We start from the raw sequence: 21,241 nt of genomic DNA on the forward strand, positions 1-21,241 counted from the left end.
TCACCGGTGGTGGATGTTAGCATTCAGATCCTTTATGTGAGTAAAAGTACCAATATGACAATGTAAAAATACTTCATCACACGTACATGCCCTTCATTCAAAATCCCACTGAAGTAAAAGTTCAGTTTCTTGGAGAAAGATGTCTTGTGTGACTGACGTAGTTTAGTTCATTGGTCTCCAACTTCTGCTATGACATTTATATTCCTTTTATGGACTTTTCTCTAATCTTTGCCTTTACGTGAAATATGAATTCATTTTTCCTGTTTAAGATTTAAATAAAGGTTGAATGAATGAATGACAAATTGCCTCAAGTAAACATGTTTTTCTTTACAAAAGGGATGACAAGCCAAACAGGAAATACATTTTTAATAAGTGGCAAATTGCTACATTTCTATAGTGCTTTTATTTAAAGTATTATCTATCTGATGACAATTTAGCTTCTGGGGGCAACAGCCAATGTTTTTAGACTTCCGGTGTAACCAGCAGATATCCAGATAACAGACATCTGTGCCAAGAGTTCCTCCTCCGTGCACCAGTCATTGTTTACAGTCCAGTTAGCAACTTGTTTTAGCTCCAGACGACATTTCATCTCCATGACCCACATTTGCATATGAATGCAGATAAATGCTAATAAAAAAAATAGTCATGAGACAATAGTGGAATGTTTATGGGATTGCATTTCGGGCAGTGTGTTCCACCTCTTTTGCTCTGCATGCACCCAAAGCTCGCTCAAATGTGATTGGTTAGACACAAGGACGCTTCCTGTCCCTTGCCAACAGACTCTGCATTCATGTGCAGATTTCTGATTATCGAGATTATTCAAAGAGCAACACAAATTCGCCTCTCATTCACCCATTCACAGACTCACTCACACACTGATGGCAGCCAGCAAGACACTGGCATGACCACCGGGAGCAATTAGAGGCTCAGTGTATTGCCTTGTCACTTTGATATGTGGACAGGAGGAGCCGGGGTCAAACCACCAACCCTGTGGTTAGTGGACAGCCCGCTGAGCCAGAGCCTCCCGATTAATCATAAATATTAATGCAGGTATCTCATAAGTTTATGATGTGTTGTTTTTATCCAATATCTAAATCTTCAAATTACACTGGAACTATAGCAGTCAAGTTAAGGACAAGTCCCTCAAAATTGTTCTTTCCACCACTGTTATTTGGGTCATCTACGCAGATAAAATCACGAAGGCAGTGCTGGAAAGGGGATGGCAACAAGAAACTAGAACGACAGAGGCGAACAGACGGCGAGCGTGAGATTAGATGGTTAGGGCGAGGCAGCCAGGCAGCGACACAGGGTGCTGGTGGAGGCAGGCAGGGAGGCTGAGTGTTAGGAAAGGTGGAGGCAGGGAGCCAGAATGCTACAGAAGATAAGACAGAGGCGGGCGGAGTGGGAGGTGAAAAACGCAGGCAGGCCGAGATCCAGATAGTTAGAGACGTGCTCCAAACAGGCAGGTAGGGCAGCAGGCAGCCGGACTAAAGGGGAGGCGGGGGGTGTGAATGCAGGATGCAGGATGGAGTTTGAGAGAGCAATCCAACACCCTGACCTCTGCTGAGTCATCTTCTGAACTGATCCTGCGTGGGTGGATGGGTTCGGCAGCACTTGTCGTGTGCAGCAGGACTCAGGACGCCCGTGTTATGTCTTTCAGATCCACGCTGGAGCTCACAGCTGAAGGACAGCTACAAGGACAGCTAGGCAAAAAATATGCTTATTTTTCTTCTGCTGGTCGCGTGGCATGCATGGTCACACACTCTGCCTCCTTAGAGGGAGGACAGAGCCGGCCGTGATGCTGACTTCAGGACTTTGTGCCCGACAGCACCCAGTGGAATTACCAGCATCCGGTCATTACAGAATGTAGGAGGAACTTTTTCACCTCCTGCATCTCTTAAATGATATATCTCAGTTTTGATTTGAACACTTTTTCTTGTCACTGTAATTACAGGCGGCTCTGCAGGTGTCAGCAGCAGCATTCCTCCCATCCATCGGTCCCCCGGACGGCCCCGGGCACCCAGCGGCGGGGATGGTCGTGCCATAGAGAACGGGATCATCGGCGGCAGAAGTGGTGCCAGGGTGAGGGGCGTGATGCCTGATCACTGGGAGCCGGCCTTCAGTGACCCAGGAGAGTCTCACTATATTGAGTGAGTAGCTACAAATCTATTAAAGGAACAGTTCAACAATTTGTGACATGTGCTTATCAAGCAAAGTTTGATGAGAAACTCAGTGTGATGCTTGTATCTTTTTGCTAAATACGAAGCTGGAGCCATGAGATGGTTAGCTTAGCTTAGCATAAAGACTGGTAACAGTGGGAAACAGCTAGCTGTGAAGATAAAATCAACACCACCACCAAAGCTCACTCCTTCTGATTTCTATTCTCTTTCTCCATCGATTTGTGATTCACTTACCTTCAAGCTGGGGTTGGGATCGTTGGAGAAACCTGCAAGAGTAGGCTGTATTTTGTATCCAATATCCCACCCCCTCCCTTCATGCCTCCCCCCAAAGCCACTCCCCCGAATCACATGAAAGGTCACTGCCTCAGTACAGCTGTAGGACGAGCCCAGGAGAGCGACGGGGAGAGGAGTGGTGATGGGAAGACCGGGTCTTTTAATAAATCCGTAAATACGCAACTCTGTTAAATGCCACCGTCATATAAACACAAACAGAATAGCCATCATGAACGCTGCTTTCAGTCTGAATCAGCTACCCGGCTCAGCAGTTACTGCTCACTGCTGTTTGTGTGTGCTACTGTGTTAGCTGCTGAGCGAGTCTGTCGGCTCACAGGGGGGAGCGCAGCGCATCGTTGTCCTCGCTACCACATGTCTCATTAACACGGAAGGAAACGCCTAACAATGTCAAAATTAACATAAACTGCTTAGCCCTGTGGAAGACGCAGGTAGGCAGGTACGTAGGTAAACAGGCAGGTAGGCATCCAGTCATTTAATTTGGGTTGAACGAGATGATTGAATGAGCTCATTACAAGCCTGCAGCAGCCGCAGATACCAGATTTCTTTTCTTTTTTTTCCTGGAGCATTTGATTTATTGGGTGCTGTCTGGATGTAAAGAGAAAGAAATGCCTCTAAAATGTATTACCTACTCCAGCTTTAGCATGAGCCCAAAGACATCATGAACATCTCCCATGCATAACCTCGACCCGACCTTACCCCAACAGCAACCAGTTAGCTCTACGATGCCTAACCATAACCCAATAAACCCTAATCCCAACTACGGAGGTCAACGCTACAGGAAGCAGGATTTGACAGGAGGGGGGTGTTGGGATGCAAACTTTCAGTTTCCCCTGTTTCAAGGGTTTATGCTAAGCTAAGCTAACAGTCTCCTGGCTCCAGCTTTATATGTAAAGGACAAACATGAGAAAACCTTATCACCTAAATCCCAGTAAGAAAGTGAATATGCATGTTTCCTGAAATGTCAAACCGTTCCTTTAAACATGCTCCGAATGCAGCAGATCTGTAACACAAAGTTGTCATGACTATCAATGGCAGGCCTCTCCTTTCCAAGTGTATTGAAATCCAATGCTGTCATATCAAATAGTATTATGTTTCTGAAGAGGAAGGCTTTTCTTTCGCTTTGCCCCTTTGTCTCTCCAAGTCACAACCCAAAGAGGACCAGCTGGCAGAGTCCTCGAGCCTCAAGCAGGGAAACCGTCTACAAAAATGAATGTGAGCCTCTTTGTTTCCTCCTGTCTTTCTCCCTTGTCTCTCCTTGGATGTAATTATTGCAACACTGCCGACTCGACGCTTAACTGTTGAACAGCCTAAATGAAGCTGCACATTTGTAAAGAACGGATGTAACAGACACAGCCAGCTTGTTAGAGTCAAATGAGATGGAATGAGCTTTTAGCTGAACAGAGACATGTAAGTGATTAAGGCCTAAAGCTCGGAGCTGCTGGCAAAGAGCCAGACGTGCTGCTGAGGCTGGCGGGGTCGACACGTGGATGGCATGTGACTGGCAACTTAATTTCATAATTTGGTCACATGATTCGCTGTTAAGAGAACAAGGACATAATCTAGTTTCTGATGTCTGTCTGACATGGCTGATTGCAAACTGTGAGAAACCCATCTGCTACAGTGCCATGACTCCAGCTTGTCTCAGTCAAGTGCAGTACACTCCTCTCACCAGCAGAAGGTGATATAATCTCCATTATGGACAGAATTACCTGCATGAGAAGGGATTACTGTAAAATCTGGAACAAGTGGAATCCAACTGGCACTGCCATAATGTGCCAGGATGGACAAATGTTTAAATGTGTGCATGTTTAAATGATTGCTGTTCTGCTTTACAAAATAAAGTAAGAAGTAAAAAAAAAGGAGGGAAATAAAATCTGTAATAAGTAAACTTTAAATAAAAAGACCCAGATTACAGCTCTGGGTCAGTGCACTGGATTATGTTGTTGATTTTAAGGAGGCAGTCTGTAATGGATCTGCTTCTCATGCAACCTTTCCACCCTACATTTTGGGTTTGTGTGCATGTCTGTTTATTTCTAAGTATTTTTTGTTAAAAGCCATCTGGCGATTGGTTTGCAGTGTTCTGACTCTCTCCCTTCCCTTTCCCTCACTCCTAAAACATTTCTCACCATTTAGTCGTAGTCGTTGCTACCACTCCTCTCTTTGCTCTGGTGGTATGTTTATTTAAACCCTTGCTGCCATGAAGACTTTTACGACTTTTCCTTGGAGGTGAGCATCATCGTTACCTCATCCTCTCTCTCTGTCTCTGCATATTTCGGTCACCACCAGGGTTCACAGACCAGCCTGGGGAGCTGAGGGGTTTCCCTGTGCACACGCACTTGACCAAGGGCTCCAGGGGGTTTGGTTTCAATATTGTCGGGGGCAGCAGGCCAAGAGAGTTCCTCCAGGTCTACAGTGTGACTGCAAGTGGACCCTCAGCACTCAAGACAGGTACAGTGAGCCAGGGATGATTACTTCACGAGAAATCTGGCTGAAATGCATTGCTAAAAAAGAGATATGTGAGGTGATGTCAGCTAAAGAGCGGACACAAAGGCAATGCTTACTGGTATGTTATTAGTCATAGTACAGGACTTGCCATAACTGCAGACTGAGGGGTGTAACTATGGTTGTTGAAATCTTGCAAAACAGAAAATATTTTAATCAGTGGTGTGTTTTAACAGCCTGTTTCTCTAGTTCCACTCTTGGGATTATATATTTTGATCTCCCACAGCAAGTGTATATCACAATCAGTCCTTAATCCTCAGGGTAATCAAGCTATCATAGCACACGCATATGCAACGGTATGCATCCACTTGCACAGACACACACATACACGCACACATAAATACCCACACAGGCAGATATTACCACTTTTAGAGGCTGCAGCACAGGCTGTCTCTGCAGGGACTGATCTAGTTCATATCTGTTAATAGGCTGGTTTAGAGGGATTAGTTGGTTGGATTAGTCAACACCCGCACAAAACACACAGACATCGTTTCATTTGCAGACTGCACTTATCTGCACACTGAAGCATATGAGATTGGTCCAAAAAGTTGAAGCGGTAATACATAAAAACAGATGTCAAAAGTCACCAGAAAAGGGAAAAGGTGTGTAATTCTGCTGCAGATCATTAAAAAGTATTATATGAACTGTGTTATAATGATATCTGTATACATGTGCTTTCTTCTGTGCTTCATTAGCGGACATCCTGGTGTACATCAACGACGTTTGTGTGTTGGGAGTGTCTCACAAAGAGGTGGTAGAGATGCTCAAGTCGGTGCCTGTGGGCCACAGTGTGGATGTAGAGGTGAGAAGAGGGTATCCCATGCTCTACAACCACGATGGTTGTCCCAAGCAGCCCCCGCCAAGGCTACTGGACAGCGGGGACCCCATCATACCGCCCACCACCACCCAGCCTCAGCCTCTTCACCAGCTACCTCGCCTCCCAACGCCCACTCCCCAGACCCAGCACTTTAACGGGGCCCACAGTGACGGGAGCTACATGGAACCAGGGGTGACCCTGGACTCTAACGGAAATGCCATGTCTTTCACGTCCAGACAGCCGCCCTCGTGCAGACGCTCCAGCATGAGCAACCCCGCCTCCTCCTCCTCCCCCGTCCGTCCTCCTCGTTCTCTGAGAAGTTTAGCGAGGCTGCAGTCGTTCGACCCAACGCTCGCCAGCCAGAGTGACAGTGAAGTCGTTTCTGCCATTGGTTCACACAGGTAACACCTACACGTGTGGCTCAGAGGAGGGTCCTGCAGAGATTATGCTTTTTGAGGTGCATGCCTTTAAATTTGATTGATTTGACGAATGAGAAATGGAAGAACTGAAATTGGTCAACTAATTGATGATTTGCTGGAATTGTCATTGATTTTGTCTCCTCCCGTTCTTTTTCATCAGGGCATCAATTATTCGTAATCACAACAACAACTCCCTCTCAACGCCTACTCATCCTCTTCGCTACGGCACGTCCAAGTCGTCTGAGAGTGACCTGTCCACCTGCACCCTGTCGGGGTCCCGGCTGCCCCTGCCTCAGTCACCGAGGAGGCCCATGTCCTCCCCAGGCGGCCCCCGCAGCGCTCACTCCCGCCTCTTCAGGCCGCAGACCTCACACCTCAGACCCCCTCCCACCCCTGACAGCCCCCACCACCGTGGCTTCAACGGTTTCCATAGCAACACCAGCCCCACTGCGAGTCCCAGCAGCGTGTCCTCTCCTGGAGGGATGAGCATGGGCAGCGGAGTTGGCAGTTTGAGCGGAGGGGAGCTGGTGCCAGTGGCCTTGGCACAGAGCGAAGGAGACCGAGGACTTGGCTTCAGCGTGACGGCTGGCGGTCCAGGGGGCAGGATGACTATAGTGAAAAGAGTCTGGGACAGGAAGCAGTGCAACTCCCTGCAGCCAGGGGATGCTATTGTCAAAATCAACGGAGCGGATGTGCAGAGTCTCAGCTTTGCACAGGTAGTCGATGGGAGGGAAGTTAGCAGAAGTTATGTGAACTAAACACAATTCACAGTGTAATTCACAGAGTAATCTTTAGTGGCCTGATCAATATTTCTCAATTTCAACAAACATTAGAGAAAAATCTGAAGAATAATTAGAATTTTGTGGAAAAGACTTTTTATTCCTTCCTTTATATCAGTTCATCTCCCTGCCGCCATGTTGGGAACCGCTGTGTTAACACATCCTAAACCAACAGTGTGAAGGATAGTCTCAGTTTGAGATCAACACTGCGTCAAAAAAAAGGAGTCACAATGTAATTCTGTGTTTGTTGGCAGGTACAAACGATTCTCCAGGAACACACCAAACAGGCAGAAGTCATCTTGTTGGTTTACAGAGGAGGTAAATGACCCGTGATTTTACAGACTGAAGTAAAGTATTGACTGTGGCGAAATCCATCTCACAGTTATGTTCTATGTTCCCAGGCATCTATCATTCAGCCGTGTCCCCCGGCTCTATCCGGAGACTCCCTCCACCTCTACTCCGCCCGCCTCCTCCACCTGTTGGTTCAGACAACTCCTCCGTGCTCCCAGAAGCGTTGCCTATGCCTCGTACGTCCATTAGCACGCCTCCCTCCCCGGCCCCAGTGCGCTCCTCTCTCATCCAGAGCACCAGTTTCTTGGAGTCGATTCCAGTGACCCTGACCATGGAACCCAAAGACTGGATCAACACGGGCCTGGAGGACGAGGCGGGCGGCGTCGCGGTGCCTGATTCAGGTCTGGAGAGGCAGAGTGGCGAAAGAACTCGGCCGCTCCGAGGGTTTGATGTGGAGCTGAGGAGAAAGCCGGGAGAGGGCTTTGGGTTCGTCATCGCCTCTCAGGATGTGGAGAACGGCAAAGGTGAGCGCTGCCTGGGCAACACATGCATCAAGCTATATCCTTTAAATACAGCACATGCTTTGGTTTGTAGAGCTGTGATTTTTCATCTGATGACGTGAGAGGGGACGGACGTTACGCAGCATTACCTGAACTTTTCTGGCCCAGTAGAACCATTTGGTTACCTGCCCAGGTTTCACTTGGATGCCCTTGTGGACAAACGCACCAATTACAGATTAAAAAGTGGTCACCATGGCTACCTGCCATCAGATGAGTCATGATGCATCATCAACCATTTTCTTGTAAATTATTGTTGAAGAAATTCAGTTTTGGCATCACTTTTGATATTTAATACTGTTCATCACTCACACACACTCAAGCATGAAATACACACCTGCTCAAGCAGCTATCAGTCAGACGCTCTGAGCAGTTATGGCTTCGGTGCTTTGCTCAAGGGCACATTGGCAGTCCACATTCCATTTTCAAGTCTGAGCTACTGATGCCCCCCATGGCAGTATGGCGTCATAATATGCTGGGTTGAATCTGCCAGGAGAACAAAGCCTAATAAAAAATATATCAGCATCATTTTACATGCAGGTGCACCCACAGCTCACATGTTAATGTACAGCTTCTCATCTCTGGAGGCCCTTTTCCTGCTTTTATATGATCTTGCAAAGATCCTGTTAACACACACACTTGTGTTCCTGTGCCTGTAGGCTTACATTTTCTTTGTGGGTGGTTGTTTGCTCCTGAGGGATAGGCTGATGTTGCTGCTGCTGTTGGAGTTAATATGCAGAATCTTATGCATGACATCAGATGGACTGGCTTATTAAAGGAATAGTTTGGGAAATATGCTTATTCACTGTTCTCCAGAGAGCACGATGAGAAAATCGATTCTCATGTCTGTAAGGATGAAGCTAGAGCCAGCAGCCGATTAACGTAGCCGATGGCGGAGATCATACTGATGACAAAACTCCAGGAAAAAGTACTCCGGCACATAACATCCCCCATTAAACTGCCTTGTGTCATTTTAACACTTCTACTGATCAGACAAGATGTAATGTGTTAATTAGTGAGCTTTAGAGGTGCTGATGGCAGATTTTGTTAGCTTCAGACAGAGCCATGCTAGCTGTTTCCCCCTGCTTTTCTCCTCTGCCTCATTATTCCAAGCTAAGCTAAATATTTAGACACCAGAGTGGCATTGATTTTCTCAGCTAACTCTCAGCATAAGTGGATAAACGTAGCCCGAATGTCAAACAATGTTTGCATGTTGAACACTGGTTTTATATGTAGCAGTGCATCTTTGTTGGTCAGCTTGAGTGAGTCCTGCAGAATGAATTGAAAGTATCACATCACCAGTACGTCACTCTGTATTTCTCTGCCCGGTCCGACCTGACAGGACGTAGAGGCTTGTTTATGTTCTGTCTGGGAAGCGAGCATGTCCTGCCCTTATTAGCTTTTAGCGTAGTGCTTCTGAATAGCAGTTTAACTGCAGCATCCCCATGATGTATCACCCACTCCCCCCTTCCTTTGTCTTGCATTGGCTGTCCTCTGTTGCAGCTTGATGCAGTTCAATTTGCTTTATGGCCTGAGCGAACACACGTTTATGTTTTCATGGGGAGATTAAGGTTGTAGGTGCACCTGTCTCTGCAGCACAGGGACCCTCCACCCTCCCCGCTTCCTCAAACCTCCATCTCCACTGTGTCCTCACTCTCCCCCTTATTTCACTCTTGTCATGTCACAGAGAGAAGTCCCGTCCGTCTCTCCATATCTGCTTTCATCCTCTATCATCTCCTCTCCCTTTCTCTCCCCCCTCATCAGTCTTTCTCTCCACCTCTCACTCCCTCACTCCTGCCCGCTCTCTCCCTCTCTCACCCCTTTACTCTGCAGTAAAAGCGTCCAGTCTGGTTTTTCAAAAGATTAAACTCCCCCCTCCCTCTATCTCTCTCTCTTTCTCTCTATCTCTCCCTCCCTCCGCCTCCCACCTACCTCCCGCTCTCTCCGCTGCTCTCTGAATGCTTAAGAGAAATGCTACACCGAACATTTCCCTTGCAGAGGAGCAACAGAGGGGACAGCAAACCTGTGCTTTAGCTCCTGTTGACCGTTTCATGTGACTCCAAGCGGCCTGACACGGAATTTAGGATTTTTATTTTCATTTTTTTGGTTTGTTTTCCTGCGCATGTTAATCAAAGAGCCATGCTGGAGAGGCTACAGTCTGCTTTGAAAACTGTGAAGGAGTCTAAACGTAATTATTCGCTCCACTTGTCGTTTCATGTTTACTAGAAAATGGGAGGGTGCTGGTTTGGTGCAATGTTTCTCGTTTAGCTTTGTGCATGAGCTGGAGGGGTATGATTCTGTGCTGCACACTAAAGTTTGCTCGGTCAGATGCTTTGACTTTGGCGGTATGAAAGTTAGAGACATGTTTAGATGTCCCTGATGCTATGATCCATACGTATTAGGGTTGTTTTGACAGTTACACTGGATGATAATTGCAGCGACAGCCACAGATGAAGGCAAATTTCATGTATTTGTAACCCATTCAGGCTTAAAACTGCACAGAACACGATGTGGTGATGTGGTCATGGTCTGTGTGTTGGAGCCACACGTGCAGTAGAACGAATGTTAACAGATTGAGCATCAACCAACCTGCACGCACACTGTGCTGTATTCAACCTGTATGAATGATCCTGCTAAAGATCAACAGTGCTGTCTCCTCTCCTCCGACATGCACTAAACATCTGCAGGCTGCTGAGGGGATGTCTGCACCGGTTGATGCATCTGGGCTGTAGAGGGGGATTTTACGATGGCGGGGAGGGGGGCTGCTACCGCTCCTGAGCGGTGATCAGTGCAGCACGTCAGAGGCTTGCTGGCTGCTGGGCATACCGCAGTGGGATTACTCTGGACAGGAGAACATGGAGAGCCAGAGGAAAAGACACTAATATAAAGCAGTCCATTTGGACGCATCTGTGTAGTTTAAGCGTGTGTGTGTGTGTGTGTGTGTGTGTGTGTTTGTGGGTGGGTGTGTGTGGCTGAGTACATCTGTCCCAATCACTCTGCGTGTGAGTCACTGTGTATGTGTGAGTGGTGTTATACGTGTGTGTGCGTGTGCGTGCGTGTGTGCACAATGGTGCTGGGTGCGTGCGAGCATGGCTGTTGCATGTGTATTCATGTGTTTGGCGACTGTTGATGTCGGACAGATGTATTATGCATGATAAGAAGACTATTTGCAAAGCTGCCTTGGCTTTGATTTGACCTGATTGCCGTTTCTGCCTGGGTCACCCAGATTAGGCCCAGATTGGAGATGTGTCTCTGGACTGTGAATTATAGGATGTACCTTTTAACGGGATCATCATTCCAGTGTGACACACACTTCAGCTCATATTATGAGCCCCCAAAATTATCATTTTAAGCCATTAACAATCATGTCATAGCCCTCTATAAGACAACTTAAACATGCAATTTTTGTCTTCGGGGGATATTCTCTGACTATGGGCCTCAGCTGAATGAGAGTCTCAAAATGTTTATGCTGCCTGATGGGTTACATAAGGCCACTGGCAAGACTCTAGAGGGGCCAGCTGTCACCAAAACACAGCATACCCTCAAAGAGGGGTCATAGAGAGACTAATAGGGAGTTTACTAAGATACAGAAAGGGAATAGAAGAGAGAATTAGAAGTCTAAGCAGACAGACTGTCCAGCTGAAAACTGTAAGAAGCTTTTTAGTTTGCACAGAAGATTACAGACGAGGCAAATTTATTTTTAGGCTGCTCGATACTTTTCTCATCAGCCTCAGACAGTGACCAGAATTAAGCTTAATTGTGAGTGATCTCTTTGTACAGAAGATAAGACAAATTGAGTTCTTGATACATGAAGCTAATTGTCCCCCCTCGCTTCAGTTCAGAGGTCAGTTGAATCCAACAACAAGAAAAACTTGCACATCATCTGTGACCTCAGCTGCACTCTCCTGCCTATCAAAGCTGATAATGAGGTGTGTTTGAGCAGTGAAGGGGTGGGAGAAGACGGACAGCTTTTTCCCACACAGAGGAGAAGGACGTTTTGTGGTGCCAGCAGAAAGAACAAAATATTGCTGCGTGTGTTTTTAAGTGTGCGTTTCGTATGCTAGTGGCATCCTAATGCAGACAGACTGCGAGTTTGTGGATCTTAGAGGGGCTGAGCATAAGAATCACTGACGCTGTAAAACCGAAGTGTAAATATCCAAAGCCTGTCGTTATGTGCAGTTTGACAGATTCAGGACAGGGAAATATTGCTGGAAAGCTCGTGTCCCGTGACAGTTTGTTCTTGAGGAGCAAGACAAATCATTGAACAGCGGAAAACAGTTCTCGGTGTGTCAGCGGACGGAGGGAGAGGTTGATGGATGGGAAGATGAAGGAGAAGAGGAGAGTGTTTCAAGGAGACAGTGGGGGAGGTGTAAAGAAAGGCTTCTGTGGGAAGTAATTTATAAAGTAAACCCTGCCAAAAATGATCCAAAGCTTAATTACAGCTTGTTTTAGGATTTCTGGCAGAGGCAGTGGTGAAATCAATCTTCCAGCTTTTAAATGAGTCTATATTTGACCCCACTTGTTACTCGCTGCCTCTCAGTTAAAAGGAAAGTTTTGGGGCTTGATGGAGTTTCATGATCCCGCAGCAACTCAACAAGTCATCGTCATTCGAGGTAGTTGATGTTTGGTGTTTTCTGTCCTCTCCTCAGCTGCTTCTCTTCTCCCTCACCGGTTTGTGACGGTCCGTCGAGGCAGCCCAGCGGCCAAGAGCGGTCAGATCCGGCCCGGAGATCGATTAGAGGCCGTGGAGGGTCGCTCCGTGGTGACTCTGCCTCATCGGGAGCTTGCTCAGATCCTTCGGCGAGCGGGAAACACGCTGCGCCTCACTATCGTCCCCCGTCCCAGCACCTGTAAGCATAGACACAAGTGTCCAGGAGACGCATGCATACACACACATACACAGCCTGGTTCTGAATACATCATCGGACCTCAATCATCATCTTTTTCAGATTCTTCCAGCCTTTCAGAAACCACTGAGTATGACCCCGGTCACAGAAGCAGAAAGGGTCAAAGGTCGCGTCCGAAGGTGAGGGCAGCACCATAATTAACAACGTGTGCCTCATGATCACTGAATTGACTTTGCTGTGACTCACCTCGTCCTCTGCCAGTGAAAAATATTCACTGCAGTGATGATGAACAGCCCTCCTTCTCACTCTCTCTGCACTCTCTGTCTCCCAGCGCGACTCCAGATATTACAGCGTCGATTTGGATCGTGGGCCCTCGGGCTTCGGCTTCAGCCTCCGAGGAGGCAGCGAGTACAACATGGGCCTCTACGTCCTGGGACTGATGGAGGGGGGGCCGGCCTCACGCAGCCAGAAAATGCAGGTGTGCAGATCAGGATTTCTTGATCCATGATTAGTCAAAATGTCTTAATTGCCATTATGTGTTAACATCACAGGATTATTTTAATAACATTTAACGTGATGTCGTGGATGTTGCGTTTGTGTGCTGCGGCTGCAGGTCAGCGATCAGCTCGTGGAGATCAATGGGGACAGTACAGCAGGGATGACCCACAGCCAGGCGGTGGAGCAGATCCGCAGAGGAGGCCACCGCATCCACCTGGTGCTTAAGAGAGGAAACGGCTACGTGCCTGACTATGGTGAGACACATATTTCAGGATGCTCCCACCATGTGTGTACAGGGGAAATCATAAGATGTTAAAAAACGGGGAACCTCTTGTCTTTTGCGTGTGATGCATTGTTCCTGGGTGTGTAATCTCCTCTCTTCTTCTTTTCTGTGGGACTGATTCCAACTAAAACACTTTGTACCTTTTTATTCTTTCTTCTTCTTTTGTGGTGTTTCCTACCTCTTAACCCATCTGCATCTGTGACTCATTTTTTTGCTTAAAACACCACCTTCTCCATCTGGATTTTCCTTGTTTCCAAACATTTCTCTCCTCTCTGCTCCTTCCTTTCTTGTCTCTTCTGTTTTTCTCCTCTTTCTCTCTCTCAGTGGAGCTCTCCAGTTTGTCTCTATGTATGACCAACTCCAAGCTAGGCGAGCCTTGCTTCTATGTCATTGGACGGACAGAGAATACGCGGTTGGTAATGGTTCCTGTTAGTTCTCCCATTTTTCTGTCTCTCTACATTCCTCTACTCAGTCACCACCCCTGTCTTCACTTGTAGTGAAAGGCACCTCACAGCCTGTGTGTCTGACTCCTCATTAGAGTATACAACTGATCAGCAACTGCAGTAGTGATGTAGAAATTTACAGTGTTAAAACTTTGGTGCCTGGTTTCCCAGCTTCACAATTTGTAGGCATGCTGAATTTTTTTTAAAAGAAGAGTACAGCATAATTACACTATTATGGAGCATAGTGGTAATGAGATACGTGTCATGTTTCTCATAAAGGTTCATCTGAAGGTTGCACTAAAATAGAAGAGCAGCTGTTGTTATGCAAGCTGACCTAATGCACCTCAACAGCAACAAAAAACACTTGATTTCAGAGCTCTTCAATAACAGATTACATAAAACTAATTTTCTTCTTCCTCTATTTTACCTGCCCGTTCACTTTTTCCACCCCTTCCCCTCCATGTGATGTGTGTCCAGGCCGTGAGCACAAAGTCACCTCCCCCTCCCTCCTGCATCACTCCAAGGAGCAGGGTTTGGCTGCAGTAGACTCCACCGGGCGGAAGGGCCACAGCTCGAAGCAGAAGAAGAGAAGCAGGTCTTCACATGGACGCGAGAAAGGGAAAGGGACGGGAAGGACAAGACGGGGCTCAGAGGGAGGAGGGCGCTCGGGTTTGCAAAGCCCCGTCTCTGAGCGGGGAGAGGGGTCTCGGGAAGCCGGGGGCAGGAGTAGGAGGAGGAGGAAAGGGGGGACTCAGAGTTTGCCCAGAGATGCCCTCAGGAATTTTGATGACAGTGAGACAGAAGGAGGGACTGTGAGGGGAAGGAAAAGGGAGAGGGAGAGAGGGAGAGGGAGGAGAAAAAGCAGAGAGAGGAAAAGTAGAAGTGAGGAGAGGGTGAGGAGGGTAGAGGGTGAGGAGCTTGAGCAAGAGGGAGAGCGGGAGGCACCTGCTGTTGAGGGGAAGGTGAGGAGGGTAGAGGACGAGGAGCCTGAGCAAGAGGGAGAGCGGGAGGCACCTGCTGTTGAGGAAGGGGTGAGGAAGGTAGAGGGTGAGGAGCCTGAGCAAGAGAGAGAGCGGGAGGCACCTGCTGTGGAGGAAAGGGTGGAAGAAAGGACGGAGGAGGTGGAGGAGAGAGTCAGTTTAGAGAGAGAGGAGAGTGAGGATGTTTTTCTGCCCATTCCGAGTCCGAACCAAAAGCTTCCCAGACCCAAAGAAAACTGGGAGGAGGAGAGAGATGGAAACTGGGACATGGCAGCAGAGTACAGAGGGATGAGGAGCGAGGAGGAGCAGGAGCAGGAGAGGTCGCCAGATGATGAAAATAGTGCGACCGAGCTGAACCAGGGTCAGGACGACGACGGCGCACAGAGCAAGAGGCCTTTACCGAGTGTTGCTGCGATAGATCCGGTGTCAGAGAAAAAGCCCTTCTCCTTCCTCACCTCCTCACTGTCCGTACAGCAGCAGCTGGGGGATGATGAGTCAGAGTCTGGAGGCAGCCAATCTGACGGCAGCACGTCGGCTGCCAGCATCTCAGGCCTTTCTCTGGCCGCCACAGAAGGGGGCGGGCGCAGGGCCGAGGTGCTGCCAGGCCCCTGGCTCGCACCCAGCCAGCAGAGGGTGGCTCAGGTCACGGAGGGGCACGGGCGCCCCGGGAGGCGGACAGGGCAGGGGGGAGGAAGAAGCGCTGTCTCTTGATTTTTCACAGGAAGGAGAGCATGCAGCAGCTGAATGACGCCGTATCAGATTCTGTCAGTCTCACACTGTTAGACCTCGACTTGTTTTCTGCAGCTACCCACACGACCAACATTTTCTCTCAGTCACTTTGATATCAACAGTAGTACGAAGTCATATTCTTTGTGCCTTTTTACAGCTGACCTCCAGCTGATTCAGCACCGAAATCTCATTCGAACTCGTAAATGACACCGACGTGGCAGAGTTCTGTCCGCGTTGCTGGCGAAAGGCGTCGTCTTCGTCTCGCTGTCGCTGCGTTTCACTCCTCTCCTTACGTTTGTGATAGATGTTTCCAGGACAACAAGGTATTTCAGACATCTTGGTTCATCCTACTTCCTGCATCTCACTCACCTCTCTGCATCTCTGTCTTCAAGCGACTTTTTGCAGAATGCCCCCCCCCCCCCAACTGTACAAAGACTGCATAGACATTCACTTATACCTCATGAAGATACCGAGCAATAATAATGCAACTGTACAAGACTATCAGCCATCCATTTCCAGTGAGCCGCGCCGACCCGGTCTCAGAGGACGCAGTGTAACATGTTTGTACAATATCCTCTTTGTCTTATGTGACACTTCGACGCCTCGACTTGTGATGTTGTTCCGTATAACTGAATATTTGATGGTGATAATGCAAATCCCCTTTCATGGCAGGCGTGAAATCTATATTCTGTACATATGTGTAGAGAAATAAATGACAGAACCTATTGTAAATACTAACTGGAGCCAAGCCCTGATTTGTATTACTGTACTGTAATACATCATGATATGTCTATACGAATATAAACATATGCAGTATATCTATATATTACATACCCGTTCATATTATTTATTAACGTGTGATGAGACATTAAGTGAAAATTGGTATAGCTTTCGTGAAAATGTAAACACAGAACTATATTATACCTGCCCGATTCAGAAATGAATGTTTTGTAATAGGCCGCTTGAGTGTGGATAAGGATACTCTGTTATGTTGTACCCTATGTCAGAAGTCAGCAAAAGATGCCAAAAATATGCATCTACTGTGCATATTTCTTGTACTGTTAATGTTGTGTATGTGGGGTCAGAACAAAGCCACTATCTAGACTCTAGAGAGTGCCGTGCCCATCGTGCCACGTACAGTTGCCTTGGTAACATAAACCACTTTATCCTAACCACTGATTTTTCTTACTGTGAAAACCCTTTGCTCTGAGGTCTCTAACACGACAGAGGCGGGCGGGCGGGCCGTTGAGTGATTTCAGTCATGCCAAAAAAGGCCCTTATTATTGTGAATCCACAGGAATAATAATCATAAGCCTCTGCAGGATCTGAGCTCAGCGTCGCGTCGAAGAAGGCAGAATAGCACATCCTTTTGTTTTGCTCTCTTTTTAAAAAAAACAATTCTGTTACAGAAAAAAAAAGCTGAATGGATACTGTGAAATGTTATTTTTCTATGAAATTATCTTTTTTGAAATACTCAGGTTTTCAGATACTTTGCTCTAGATAAGCCATGAGGAAGAAAAGCTACAAAGTGACTTCACGCCCTTTTCATAACAGAGAGAAGATTTGTGTTATTTGGACGTTAAAGCAACGTTGTGTTGATTCTTTATGGCAGCATTAGGAGACGCAGACTGTTACAGCTGTTTGTTACCAGCCCATAATCATCTACAGATGGATGCTAGAAGTGAAGTCATTCCTTCACGTGTGCCCGTTTTGAACAAACTGCAGCGCTGAAATGAGTTGCTTGGTGTGCCCTTTCCATTTGTTTGCATCACTGTGTGGCCCAGGAATGGCATCACAGTGACCAAACCAACATACTGTCTCCCCCCAAACCAACGACCACACGGAGTAGCTTGGTAGCCTGTATGTAAGAGTTATTTTATAACGTTTGCTAATGTTCTTTTTTTAGACTTTCATTTCCTAAGGGGGATTATATGGCCGGACTGTAAACACGTTCTAATAAAAACTCTGAATAAACTGCTCAACCAATTTCCTCAGTGCTCATGCATGTCTTTCTTTTTATTGCTTTTCTGAACACCAGGAGAGCCGCAGTAATGGACAGCAGATGGCAGCAGAATTATATGCTACAGCACGTTTGGGAGAGATGGGATTTGACATGATGAAGGTGTGTGTGAGGGAGATTTGAGATTATTTTAAGGATGCCATGAAATATGATATATGATCAAAAAAACAGGTTGAAATGTGTGAGAATAGAAATAAATAAGACTGTAAATCTCCTGTCCTTGGTTACCAGCAGGGTCCAAATCTGATCATTTTCCACAGATCAATTATTAAACCTGCTTTTTGGGAGAACAGGGCTTTTACATTTTCCATGCAGACTCTCCACTCAGTGTCGCATACTGTACAGCAGAGCAGCATCACCTGTGTGAGCTATTATACACATGCGGGTGAATTTATAGCCAGTGTCTCAGCTCTGATATGAGCACTTGAGCGCTGCCACTAAAAATAACATCGCTCTGAGGCCTGCCTTTTCTCTCATGTTGTCCTAAGCCGCATCCTTCTGTTCAAGTCAGCTCAGACGCAAAAAAAAAAAAAAAAAAAAAAGTCATCGCAGTAATAAAAGCGCTGCACTCAGATGGAGTTAAATAAGTAAACCGCGGTTATTCAACAGGCCTCAAATCAAACTAAGGATTTCAGTTATTGGGAAATGTTGAACAGAGCAGAATGTGGCACTTTCGTTGCTCTGTAGGCATCATAGTGTGAGGAACTGCTTTCTACATGTGCACTTCTGATTCACAGGCGCTCAACAGGGTTCCTGAAGTCTGTAAAGTTACAAAGCTGCAGAGTGAGACTCTGATTTTACCTTCAAAATAAAATGTCACCTGCACGCGTATTTATTCCAGAGAGCAAGTTTTCTTCAGCACTTTGAATGGAAATCGGCTTGATATGCCATACATCTATTATTATATTAATCATTGTAATCCTAGATTGGCTTCTTGTCCTAATGATGAATTGCATGAAATGGCTCAAGAAAACATAACAAACACAACAAATATTCTGGTGTGTAGATTCAAGATTCAAGATTCAAGATTCAAGATTGCTTTTATTGTCATTGAGCATAGCCATGTCAATGAAATTTTTGTTGCAACCCCCGTGTGAAAAAGAAAAGATAATAAAATAGGATAAAATAGAATAAGATGAACAAAACAAATTTTGTGACTGGTCAGAATTGGTACATGGTTGTACAATCTCTCAAAGGTGGATCATGTGCAGCATTTTATATATTGTAAACACCCAAACAAAAAAATTACTCCGACCTATTTATTTATCTATTTATTGTCTTTTTTTAATCCCAGTATTGCTTTTATGTATTTAGCGTCATGTAAGACAACGCAGGATGTAAGCACGACACAATAATAAAACCTTTCATTTGATGGCTACTTGGGATTTTATTAATCTTTTCCTGCAAATGCCTTTAGTTTCACCTGAAATCACCTGCACGGCACTCGGCGAGTTAAGCCTTTATTTTGAAATTCTTTTCCGGAAGTCGGTCGTCACTGCGGCTGTCTTGACAGTGATGCGCTCGGAGGAAAAGCCGCACGCATCGCTGCAGTTCAGACTCTCAAGGAGCGAAACCTCTCCGCGTTTCTGCGCCACCGCAAAGCAGATCGACCGCCGCGCTGCTGCTGCTTGGATTACCGACCTGACACAGCTGAAACTCGCCTCAGATAAGTAGGAAATAACTCAACCTGTTCGTTTAAACCGATTTTCAGGTCAGCGCCGAAAGCGGCAAACACGAAAGTACAGTTTAAAGATTTGCCACAGCCTATTGAGACTTTCGGGTTGTCAAAAAAAAAAGAATCCGGATAGTTGTTGATCTTTAACTGGAGACATTTTATCTCCAAGACTGGTGCTTATGAATGCGTGACGCGGGAGTAAACTCTGCATTATTCTCGGATGAAAAAGCGCACAGACGCACAGTTTGGGAACTAAATCTGAATTTAACGCTCTAGGATGTAATTTGTCGAGCCAGAGGGGAGGGTCTGGACCTGGAGAATGAACTTAGTCAGCCACCTCTGCTTACTTTCTGTGCTGTAAAGACACATCAAGCCATGGGTTGAAAGCGACGATGATAGACTGCGGGGATGTTCAACGTGGGAGGGAGCAGAATTTTCTGTGTTATGTAATGATTGACAGTGCCTTATAATTGGTGGTAGATCATAAAAACAGTCACCCCCCCTTTTACCCCTATCCCCCCTTCCCCTGTATGTCGAGGAGGCTGAGGAGTGGCTGTTTTGGACATGTGTGATAATGAACTCATATCAGAGCTCGTGAAGTTAATGAGCAGGATATGTCACAGGTCAGTGGATGCACTGATATCCTCCTCTGTGTGTTTGCTCAGAGAGCCATCAAAGCAAGCTGAAGTTCATTATGGATCTTTCATCAACCGCTTTTAGACAATGCTCACCTCTGTCGCTTCCTCCCGGTCAATCTTCTTTTTGAATATTTTGCTTAATGAATTAATATTCATCATGTTGCCCCAAACTCTTGACCCGCTCCTGGCTGATTTGGCGTGGTCCTTCAAAATGACTGTGATTCCAGGAAATCAGACAATCAACAGAGTCTTGAGCTTCTTTTTGAGCTTTGAACTCTTTTCTCAGCTTTGCAACATTTCCAATGGCTACTGAGATGCTATAATGCTCATTTTTGCCCTCAGATTTGGGGATATGTAGTCGTTCTGAACTTTCAACCTTTTAATCTCCGTGACTTCCTGTTTCTGAAGATCTGAAGGCATTAGTTAATCTTCACTACAGCCCTCGTTGGTCCCTCCCTCCCCCCCACTCATCAGGGCTGGTGGGGGGGGTGGATCTCGGCCCCACGGGGTCGGAACTGTGGTGGTGGCTGGTGGTGGTCATACCCCAAGAGGCCCACCATGGAGACCAGCCCAGAAAGCCCCAACCGGGCAGTGGAGTACCTCCTGGAGCTCAACAACATCATCGAGAGCCAGGCCAAGCTCCTGGAGACCCAGCGTCGGCGTATCGAGGAGCTGGAGGGCCAGCTGGACCGGGTCAGCCAGGAGAACCAGGACCTGAGGCAGGAGCGCAGTCCACGGACGCCTGGCTCGGACACCCCCGAGCAGAACCACAACCACAGCCAGCCTCTGTCCCTCCCCATCCATCATGGCAGTGGCGGCGGTGGCGGCAGCGGCAGCGGGAACGGTAGCACCTCGACGACTCAGTCGGCAGCCGCATCGGCCACAACTCCAGGGCCCAGCAGGGAGAGGAGGACCCATACCAGGCTGACCCGAGGTCTCTCCTGCGGCTCCTCCACCACCGAGCGAGACCGGCTGGAGCGCACCGACAGCACAGACACCAACACCAGCTCCACCATTCGTAGAAAGTAAGTTCTAATGCAGCGCAGACTGAATGATGAGCTTCATGTCAGATTACAGGGATGTCAGTGATCCTGACCAGGTTGCGTTAAAATATAGCGCTGACCACAGTCTGCATAATATCCAATACGACAGAACATTTATATGCTAAGCCCTCATAATGACAGGCTGTATGGAGCTGCAGCCTTTCTAGTCATCAGAGCTAAGCCTCACAGTAATGGGACTAAACCTATGAAGAGATTTTTTTAAATACACCACTATGAGACAACATG

At 47.0% G+C, this 21,241-nt stretch overlaps 2 protein-coding genes across 6 annotated transcripts in view; both read left to right on the forward strand.

Annotated features, from left to right (window-relative positions):
* The window catches only part of magixb (MAGI family member, X-linked b), a 37,670-nt gene extending 20,064 nt beyond the window's left edge, over nt 1-17,606 (forward strand). For 2 of the 5 annotated variants that reach the window (XM_076741413.1, XM_076741412.1), the window contains exons 6-17: nt 1,955-2,150; nt 3,616-3,686; nt 4,761-4,922; nt 5,672-6,194; nt 6,373-6,928; nt 7,246-7,309; nt 7,393-7,806; nt 12,489-12,689; nt 12,789-12,865; nt 13,018-13,164; nt 13,300-13,438; nt 14,388-17,606. In XM_076741413.1, the coding sequence (XP_076597528.1) occupies nt 1,955-2,150; nt 3,616-3,686; nt 4,761-4,922; nt 5,672-6,194; nt 6,373-6,928; nt 7,246-7,309; nt 7,393-7,806; nt 12,489-12,689; nt 12,789-12,865; nt 13,018-13,164; nt 13,300-13,438; nt 14,388-15,601 (3,764 nt within the window). In that variant the 3' untranslated portion in view covers nt 15,602-17,606. Of the gene's footprint in view, nt 1-1,954; nt 2,151-3,615; nt 3,687-4,760; nt 4,923-5,671; nt 6,195-6,372; nt 6,929-7,245; nt 7,310-7,392; nt 7,807-12,488; nt 12,690-12,788; nt 12,866-13,017; nt 13,165-13,299; nt 13,439-13,791 lie in introns of all 5 variants that reach the window. The other 3 variants (XM_076741415.1, XM_076741416.1, XM_076741414.1) reach the window with 3 other exon arrangements.
* A 1,582-nt stretch (nt 17,607-19,188) lies between these two features.
* The window catches only part of iqsec2b (IQ motif and Sec7 domain ArfGEF 2b), a 28,839-nt gene continuing 26,786 nt past the window's right edge, over nt 19,189-21,241 (forward strand). Inside the window, exon 1 of the mRNA XM_076740387.1 lies at nt 19,189-20,977. Within this exon, the coding sequence (XP_076596502.1) occupies nt 20,511-20,977 (467 nt within the window). The 5' untranslated portion in view covers nt 19,189-20,510. The remainder of the gene's footprint in view (nt 20,978-21,241) is intronic.

This window comes from Chaetodon auriga, chromosome 10 (assembly GCF_051107435.1).
Source record: "Chaetodon auriga isolate fChaAug3 chromosome 10, fChaAug3.hap1, whole genome shotgun sequence".
In the NCBI taxonomy this organism is placed as follows: domain Eukaryota; kingdom Metazoa; phylum Chordata; class Actinopteri; order Chaetodontiformes; family Chaetodontidae; genus Chaetodon; species Chaetodon auriga.